Here is a 10,097-nt window from a genome sequence, read left to right as displayed (position 1 = left end):
AGGTTCCCATCCCATCCCTTATGTTCCCATCATAAAGAATAATTCATTTGAAATGTAAAAAAGACCTAAAGCTATAAAACTTCTAGAAGATAACATATAAGAAAATTTTTGTTACCTTGGGTCAAGCAAAGGTTTCTTAAGTAAGACAAAAAAGGCATGAACTATGTAAGAGAAAAGCAAAAATGGATAAAGAAGAAAAAATGAATAAACTGCATCAAAATTAAAACTTAAGCTCTTCAAATGACATTTTTTCATGGAATTTTATTTTTTTGTTTTAGTTTTATCATAACTTTTTTTAAAATTGAAGTATAGTTGCTTTACGATATTGTGTTAGTTCAAATGACATTTTAAATAAAATTAAAAGGCAAGCCACAGACTGGTAGGAAACATTTCAAAACATATGTCTAATAAAGGACTTTATATGTAACATAAAGAGTTGTATTATAGGGACTTCCTTGATGGTCCAGTGGTTAAGACTTCACGCTCCCAATGCAGGGGGGCCTGGTTTGATCCCTGGTCAGGGAACTAGATCCCACATGCTGCAACTGAAGATCCTGAAAGCTGCAAGGAAGATCCCACATGCAGCAACTAAGACCCAGCACAGTCAAATAAAATAATAAATAAATATTAAAAAAGAACTCATATATATATAAAACCCTTAGATAATAAGCAATCGAATTAATAAATGGGCAAAAGATGTGAACAGACCACCAAAGAAGAGACAGAGATCAGCACTAATAAGCACCTGAAAAAAATGCTAAATGTCATTAATCGTAAGGGAAATGGAAATTAAAACTGCGATAAGATAGTACTCTAGACTACCTGAATTGCTAAAATTAAAAAGACTGACCAAACCAAATGTTGGCAAAGATACAGAGGCACTGGAACTCCCATAAACTGCTGGACGGAATGCAAAATAGTATAGCACTTTAGAAAAGTTTGGTAGTTTCTTAAAATGATATTCATGTACTTACCATATGACACAGCAATTCCATTTTTAGGTATTTACCCCAAAGAAATGAAAACATTTATCCACTCAAAGACTTGTTCACAGTATTCACAGCACTTCTATTCTCTGTGGGCACAAACCGGAAAGGACTGAAAAGCCTTCCTATTAGTAAATGGATAAAGAAATTGTGGTATATCCATATAATAGAATACCACTCAATAACAAAGAGGGAACTACTGATGAAACACTACAGGATGAATGTCAAAAGCCTTATGCTAAGTGTAAAAAGTCAGACACAAAAGACTGCACAAGTTTGAATCCATTTCTAAGAAACTCTAGAAAAGGCAAAGATTTATTGACAGCAGATCAGTGGTTGCAGGCACCGCAGCGTGGGCCGTGGGACGGCACGAGTTTCACCACGAGACTGCAGCAGAGCCCCCAACAGAATGCTTAACAAATTTCAGCTCTCCGGGCCACCATAGTTTCTGGAAATTCTGCAAGTCCGCCTGTGTCAGGGCTCCTCCTAGTGGAATTGCAGTGTTTCTTCGAAGGCCACCTGGTCCAGTTCAGGTGGCCACTGCCCGCCCGGGGACACCTTCTCAGCCCTGCTCACCCACCTCTTCACCGGCCAGCGTTCTGTTTACTCTGGCCACCGTCCAAGCCAGTCGTGAGTCATCCAGTTTCCCTTTAACTTTTCCTTTTCGATTCCGCCCCCTTAAAAAAAAAAAAAAAAGGCAGTTTCGATTCTCTGACACTGCCGGCTCCGCCCCCAAACAGCACATTGGAAGCCCGGCGTCGGGGCAGGGGCGGGGCAGGGAGGCTGCGGTTCCTCGACGCCGCCGCGCGTTGCGCTCATTCCGCCTCCGCACCGCGACGCCGGGGGTCTCGTGGGCGCTCTCGCAGCGGCCATCTCCCCCTCTCCTTGCCTCGTCACAGCTCGGTCTCTTCAGAAGGTCTGGAGAGCGGAGGCACGGCCGTGGAGCCCGGGAAAACTGAGATGGAGCGGAGGCCACGGAGGGGGTCGCGGGGCGGCGGCGCTCGCTCGGCGTCCCGGCTGGTCCCGGCGTCCCGGCCCGCGGAGCCGCGGGGTGCGAAGCTCTGGCTCTTCCCGAGCGCCGACCCACTCCGCAGCGCGCTGTCCCGGAGGACCGAGGCGACGCGCCAGATGTGCTGCACGCGCGAACGCCTGGCTGTGCTGGAGCGCGGCGGCGCCGGCGTCGAGGTCCACCAGCTGCCGGCGGGGAGCGACGGCGCCAGGAAGCCGAGTGAGTGGGGCGGCGCAGCGCCCGCTCGGCCCTCCCGCCGCGGGCTGGGGGTGTGAGTGCGGTGGGCTGCCGGGGTCGGCGCCTGAGGGGTCGGAGTCGCGGTCGGGGCCAGCAGGGACGCTTCTCTGCAGAGTGGCCCGACTTGTGCAGTTCTCTCACCGCGAAGAAGATTCAGAAGGGGACCAGACGCCGCAGCGGTCCGCGGAGGCCGCAGACGCGCGCCGGCCCGGGGGGTTTTCGCGCTTGGCTCGTGCAGCATCCCTGCGCTCTCCCAGCCCCGATCCCTGTGGGCGTGGAGTTCGGCGGGGTGGTGGCGAGGAGTAGTCGGCTCCGTCCGCCGACCGCACAGAGGGAGTGTACCGGCAGCATCTTATCTCAGCCAGCCCTCCTCTGTCGTTGGTTTCTGTTCCAAGTGTGTTTCTCACTGACCCCTTTTTCGGTCCGCTCCTATGTAGAGTCTTTGGAGAACCTCGTTCGCGTTATCTTGTTCTCAGTGACGATGTTTGCAGGCATTTTAAAGAGTGCTTTCAGTTGCACTTCTCCGTGGTAATCTCTGTAGAGATTAGGTCCGGTGTCCGTAGCTCCGATTCTACAGGTGGGCGGGAAAGCAAATGGCCACACACTCAACTGAAAAATTTGCCCTTCTGTTGAGTGAAGAAAATGATATTTTACTTTTGTTCGTTTTACTTTTAACTTGAGCGGAGTTGAGGATTTTTTTTTTCTGTGGGCCATTCGCATTTCTTTTTGAACTGCCTGTTCATTCATATCTTTGCCTGGCTTTTTAAAAAATTGAGTTGTCGGGCTTCCCTGGTGGCGCAGTGGTTTAGAGTCCGCCTGCCGATGCAGGGGATGCGGGTTCGTGCCCCGGTCCGGGAGGATCCCACGTGCCGCGGAGCGGCTGGGCCCGTGAGCCATGGCCGCTGAGCCTGCGCGTCCGGAGCCTGTGCTCCGCAACGGGAGAAGCCACAGCAGTGAGAGGCCCGCGTACCGCAAAAGAAAAAAAAAATTGAGTTGTCATCTTTTTCGTATTTATTTGGAAGAGTTTTTGAATATTGAGTTAGAGGAGCCTTTTGTCGGTCATATACGTTGTAAAATTTTCCCCGACTTGCCTTTAGCTAAGGTTATTTTATTGTCTACTTCATCAATCTTTTAAGGAGGCTTATGGATTTTGTGTTATGTTAGAAAGCTATTCACAATCCAATTTCTTTTTTTAATGTACTCATCTTTATACTAATTTTAAGATTTTATTTTTAAACCTAAAATTTTTGATACACTTGGAAATTATTTTGACTTAAGGAATGAAGTAGGGGGATCTAGATTGATTTGCTTCTCCAGAATGGCTAGCCGGATGTCCCAGTACCTTTTTTTGAATAAACCCTCCTTTTTTCCAACTGATTTGAAATGCTGGGTCTCTAAACAACTTTAGTCTGTTGGGCCATTTCTTCTTTATTACCAAACCGTTTTGGTTCTCTTAGCATTTTTATTATGAAGTCGTTTGTGCTTTGGTATTTTTACAAGAATAGATTTTTTTTCGTTAGAACTGAAAGCTGAAACAAGGTCCCCAATCTACCCTACTTCCTTATTTATTTATTTATTTATTTATTTATTTAGCTGGGCAGGGTCTTAGTTGCGGCACGCGAACTCTTAGTTGCAGCATGTGGGATCTAGTTACCTGACCAGGGATCGAACCCAGGCCCCCTGCATTGGGAGCGCGGAGTCCTAGGCACTGGACCACCAGGGAAGTCCCTGTCCTACTTTTTGTGAACAAATTAAATAAGAGTAAATGGCATAGTGGACAATTTTAAATCTTTAACTTTTAGAAGGGGCTAAATATGCACTAATGCCAATAACAATTCTTTTAACAACATCCTTTTTAAAAATCGTCCCCCCAAACCAAATGTCTCCTTTTAAGGTTATAGGCCTTGGCTTCTAGATGGAGCGTCAGGAGGGGTTTATTATTGTTATTTGTTTTGTTTTTGGAAAGAGTGTATCTCAGAATACACAATATATTTACTCTTAAAATGAGTTGTGGGGGCTTCCCTGGTGGCGCAGTGGTTGAGAATCCGCTTAGCCGATGCAGGGGACACGGGTTTGTGCCCCGGTTCGGGAAGATCCCACATGCCGCGGAGCTGCTGGGTCCGTGAGCCATGGCCGCTGAGGCTGCGCGTCCGGAGCCTGTGCTCTGCAACGGGAGAGGCCACAACAGTGAGAGGCCCGCGTACCGCAAAAAAAAAAAAGAGAGTTGTGTTGTCCAAAAATTAAGATATATTTTCTTACAGCCTTTTTCATTTCTAGCTTTTCAAATTTAGTTTTTCTTTATGAACTTCTTGAACAGGAATCTAAAAGCATACTTTTTCCAGGTGTTTTAAGTGTATTATAATGAAATGAATAATAACAGTGGGTAACAGAATGGTGATAGTTGGATTTGCTCTGCAGAGTGCATTAAGTTAGGGAAAAAAATGAAGATACATTCCATGGACCAAGGCGCAGAGCACATGCTGGTTCTCTCCTCAGATGGAAAACCATTTGAGTACAACTATAGCGTAACACATGCAAGGTAAGGAAGGTGTTTTCTTTTATTAAAAATCAGTTAACTTTTACTCAAAAGGCAATATAATTTTTGTAGGAAGATACTACTTTATATGATCCTTGTCGCCTGCTTTATACAGTGACGTCTTAAGTAAATGATGAATTCTGGACAAGTTAATTCTATCAAATGAACTATAAATCAATTTATGTCTCACATCGCATGTACCATGTGTTGCTTTGGCATTTAAAGGAAATGATTGGTTAGTCCAAGTAGCCCCAAACTGGACTTTCACATTCATTAACTCATTTAACACTCCTAATAATGCTATAAGTTATATTTACAGAAATAGTTTTCAACCTTGGGAAAAAATGAATGATCAAATGAATGATTTGTGAGATGTTTTACCAGTAGATCATGTGAATTAGAAGTTAGTTTCATCTTGTATTATTCCTGCATCATAAAGTTATTGTATGCAAAAGTGTCTTAGAATCATCTTACCACAGTTTTGTAATGCACATTATTTTCTTTTTAAGCCACTAATTAAAGCATGTTATTATAATAATTTTAGATGTGCTGAACGTGAAGCAGTAAATTTAATGTTTTGAGCTTCAATCCTAATTAAATACAGTTAATAACTCTTACATCAATGTTGTGACTTCCATTATGTGATCAACATAAACCATATTTTCTTTCATCAGGTTTCAGTGCATTTTACAAGAAAAAAATATAATTCAGATCACATGTGGAGATTATCATTCGCTTGCACTCTCAAAAGGTACTTTTCTGGAATATTAATTGTTTCTTGGAGCAAATGTGTGTGTGTGTAGAACTAGTAGAATGTACGTGCTTCACTTTGTAACAGAAGTATGGTTTTGAATGTGATATGGTCTAGAGCAGTACTAAAGGAGACACAAAATTAGAATTCTTGAACCTATAAAATCTTCAGGTTTTCATAATTACTATTCCTCCCTTTTCTTCTGTCAAATGACAAAACTAAAACAATTTGGTAACGAGTTTGATGTCCTTTATTTAAGGGAAAAGAGCCCATGGATTGAGAGTGTACAGGGCTTCACAAGCAGTGGAACAGTCTTCCCGAGGGGTTTCGGGCAAGGGCGAGTTTTGTAGAGTGTTAGAAGCCTCAGTGCGGAAACCGGGCATGATTGGCTGAGGTTGCAGGGCTGACATTTAGAAAGATCAAGGAGCAAGGAAATAAGTGTAGAGCGCAGAGTAGACTTGGTGTTTGGGGATTGGCTGACTGCATATGCTGTGTTTCTGGTCAAGCGGAGCATTTACAGGGCCATGAAAGTTCAGTTTGGTGACATGGCACCTGGGCTACCTCTTGGGCCTAGAGCTTTATTTCAAAAGTTCCGTGTTTTTTTATTTTTCAAATATGAAACAGTGAAAATATTCTGAATAATCAAAATCTCCTCTCTGGAAGCAGGACCAGGCATGATCCACCCTTTTCTAGCACTTTCTTCCCTTTTTCTAGTGCTCTTCCAGCTCCCATGATAGGAGCTCAGAATCCCTTGGGTCTGCTTTTATGGCCAGTTTGCAGGCCTCTGACGTGTTTTAACATTACTTTTTGAATTCAGAGATTCTCCCCAGCCCTTTATTACTTCCTGTTTCTTACCAGATACCATAATGGTAGGGAAGGGAAGTAGTGAATATGGAGTATTTCCTGAAGAAACTTGACCTAATTAAGACAGGAAGGCGATAGAGGGGGGGAATTCAGGATCAAGGAAATTTTTTAAATACGTAGGACAGATATAAACATAAACTGAATGAAAGCTGGAATTCATGGGAAGTAAGTAATCAAGTATTTGACCTGTACTGAAGGCCCTGTTAAGGTTTGAGTGTATAAAACTTGTATTGGAAAAAACTGGTTTTTTGAGTTCATCCATTTATGAACAGATCTTTCATTTTGAGTATCTACCATATTGAGGTTGTGAAGATGAGACAGACACACTGTGCCTTCAAGAAGCGCAGGATCTAGGGATGTGGGACAAAGGGGTTGTTCAGGGTTTATTATTGGTAAATCACAATCTAGGAAGAATGAAAGTTGGGAAAGCAAGAAAGGGAACTGCTGATCGTTCTCAGTGGTATCATAATATTCCTGGTGGCTGATAGGCATGTGATAATTACGTTTGAAGGAAAACCTCTGTCTCCCACCAGGTCCTGCTCAGTAAACATTAAATCTCCGATATATTTTTTTAGACTCCGTTAGATACTGTCATCTCTATTAGATAATATCTAAGAACTTTTCTTTAAAAATATGATCCAATATGTATAGGTATGACTGATTCACTTTGCTGTACACCTGAAACTAACACAACATTGTAAATCAACTATACTCCAATAAAAATTTTTAAAATAAATAAGTAAAATAAAAATATGTTCCATATATTTAATTAATGGAAGAAGATGCTCACTCTTTCAAAATACTGTGCTGCAGTTTTCAATGTATTTTTAAGGTATTTATTTAGCATCTTAAGGCACTTGGGAGAGGGAAAGAAAGAAAAGTAGTTTTAGGTTTTATTTTCCCAAATGTAGGATGTTTCTATCTTTCATGGGCCCATCCTGTGGGATTTTTAAAATAAGTGTTTCTTGAATTTGATTATAATATATTCAGATAGCTTAATTCTTTGTCCGTTCAGGCTGCTATAACAAAAATAGACTGGGTGGCTTAAACAGCAGAAATTTATTTCTCACGGTTCTGGAGGTAGAAGTCCAAAGTCAGGGTTCCAGCAGGTTCGGTGTCTAGTGAGGGCCAGTTTTCTTACAGGTGGAGTGGGTGAGGGAGCTCTCTGGGGACCCACTTATAAGGGCGTTAACCCCATTCATGAGCGCCCCCCACCTCGCGATCTCATCTAATTCTAGTCACCGCCCAAAGGCCTCACCTCCTAATACTGTCACACTGAGGGTTAGGATTTCAACGTGGGAGTTTTGAGGGGACACAGACATTCAGTTCATAGCACTACCCTTTGAGGTAAGAGGTAAGGGATTGTAACTGTCATTGCTAAAGAGAAGGTTCTGGTTTTTCTGACCGAGACGTGAGAGGATCTGAGCAGTCTTGTCAGTTTGAACGGAGGAGATCATGATGGTATAGTATGGATAGCACATAACGTCCTAGGGTGATATCTGCTGCATTTTAAACTGACTAAGACAGCGTTTTCTCTGTTTACGTCAAGGTGGTGAGCTTTTTGCGTGGGGACAGAACTTACACGGCCAGCTTGGAGTTGGAAGAACATGTGCCTCGATCCCAACACCGCAGATCGTGGAGCACCTCTCAGGAGTCCCCTTGGTTCAGATTTCTGCAGGAGAAGCCCACAGCATGGCCTTATCCATGTCGGGAAACATTTACTCATGGGGAAGAAATGATTGTGGACAGCTGGGCCTGGGCCACACCGACAGTATGGAAACATATTTTCAAATTCATATTCTAAACAAATATATCTTTGTCATGTAAGAAGTGAATGTACCACAGACTTCCCTGGCAGAAATGATTCAGACCCCCACTTTCATTAGCACTGATCTCCCTGGTTATCCCTCTGTCTTCAGGGCAGAATTGGTCTAAACGACATGGGTGCACAGTGTGGAGGTCATGGCTGTAATTGAGACGTGTGTCAGGGCTAAGTGGGAAAAAGGGAAAGAGCATGGGACTGGGGATCAGAATACCTGGGCTGTGATTCCCACTTCAAGTTAACTAATTTCAGGGCCTACCCAAGTCACTTATTTTTCTCTAGGTCTTATTTTCTTTTTCTGTAAAGTGATGAGTTTGGATGAAGTGACCTTCAAGGTACTTGTGCACTTAAATGTCTATTATTCCAATTACATTAGGACAAAAGGATACTAAAATTCTACTTAGAAACTCACCTATCCTAGTCTCCTAAGGTATTCATTACATCTGTACACACACACAACAATTCGCATTATTGAGCTACGTCTACAAAGCAGATGGCAATACTTCTGATGACCCCAAACACCTTGTTAGAGATTTCAGGTGTGGCAAACTCTGCTGCTTTATTAGCTGTGGTAATGTACACATTACCCCCAGAGTTACTGATCAGATACTGCATTTCTGCCTCACACGGTCCAATGCTAGTTACTCAGGAGAACCTGTATGTAAGTCAGTGTTAGAAAAATACTCAGAGGAGGAAAAGGAACAAAGGACAGTTGAACTTATTTTTGCTGAATCTCTAAGTGCTTGGACAAGAAAATAATCGTGAAAGAGAGAAGAGGTAGTGTAAGGGAAGGACAGTGTCGTAGAGACTTTGAAAGAAAAAAAGAAGCTTTATGTTCATTAAAAGGGTAACGCTAGATGGGTCTTGGAAATATCAGGTATGCTTCAGTGAAGGCTAATCAGGTCAGGTTAAAAAGAGAAGAACGGGCTCTGGGAAGTGAAAGTGACACTTTCACAGGTGAGTGCCCCCGCGTGTGGCCCTTTGACCACTGCCCACCTCTGCTTTTAGACCTAAATGTACCAACACAGCCTTTCTTGTCAAAGTGTGTTAGGAGCTGTCGTGATGGGCCTAGAGGAAGTGGTCTGGGTATTTTATCAGTAGGTGGAACTCTAGTGTGAAATTCACCATTTCCTTTGGGTCACTTGAACTCTTCTCTCCCTTGCCTAGATAAAGCTTCTCCTTCCCTCATTGAAGTGCTGGCCAACCAGAAAGTTGAATTTCTTGCTTGTGGTGGCTCTCACACTGCCCTGCTCACAAAGGTGCGTTACCCTTGTCTCTTTGACTGTAATTCCAGGACAGCACTTAGTAGTGGAGAAAGCACTAGAACCTGGAGATGTGGGCAGCTAGTGTTCCCCAGAGAAGAAAGGTCACCACTGCCCACATGCAGGACTGTCATGATCACTGGGGGGCTTTGCTTTGATGGTGATTTTATTGAGTTTTCACTGACGCCTTTGTATCAGTGAGTGTTTACTTCTGTGTCATATTTCTCTAGAATCTGATATGAAGTTCTCTTTCTTTAGGATGGGCTGGTGTTTACTTTCGGTGCTGGAAAATATGGGCAACTCGGTCACAATTCAACACAGAATGAGTTAAGACCCTGTTTGGTAACTGGACTCGTTGGGAATAGAGTGACCCAGATAGCATGTGGGAGGTAAGTTGTAAAGTGTCAATGAAAATTGGTAAGATATGCACAGTAAATTTAGATAGGTAGTTTAATAAAATTTCCATCAAGTTTCTTTGATTGAAATAAAGGTATCAAACATTTTCAGATAGGTGAAGATGCTTAATTTTACATTATTAGACAATCATAATAAATATTTTACTATACACATTTACTTTCATTGATTTTTTTTAATGTGTAAATACATTTACTTTCTGTTGGTCCTTTAGTG

The 10,097-nt window shown here is 42.9% G+C and overlaps 1 protein-coding gene across 1 annotated transcript in view; it reads left to right on the top strand.

The window, feature by feature from the left end:
• Positions 1-808: 808 nt before the first annotated feature.
• Positions 809-10,097, top strand: part of HERC5 (HECT and RLD domain containing E3 ubiquitin protein ligase 5) — a 42,632-nt gene continuing 33,343 nt past the window's right edge. Inside the window, exons 1-6 of the mRNA XM_082611638.1 lie at positions 809-2,214; positions 4,651-4,771; positions 5,443-5,519; positions 7,933-8,154; positions 9,373-9,464; positions 9,726-9,856. Coding sequence (XP_082467764.1) covers positions 1,947-2,214; positions 4,651-4,771; positions 5,443-5,519; positions 7,933-8,154; positions 9,373-9,464; positions 9,726-9,856 — 911 coding nt within the window. The 5' untranslated portion in view covers positions 809-1,946. The remainder of the gene's footprint in view (positions 2,215-4,650; positions 4,772-5,442; positions 5,520-7,932; positions 8,155-9,372; positions 9,465-9,725; positions 9,857-10,097) is intronic.

The sequence above is a fragment of the Mesoplodon mirus genome (genome assembly GCF_964341445.2).
Source record: "Mesoplodon mirus genome assembly, chromosome: 2".
NCBI lineage: Eukaryota > Metazoa > Chordata > Mammalia > Artiodactyla > Ziphiidae > Mesoplodon > Mesoplodon mirus.
Note: the sequence above shows the minus strand (reverse complement) of the source record. Positions and strands in the feature narration are given on the sequence as shown.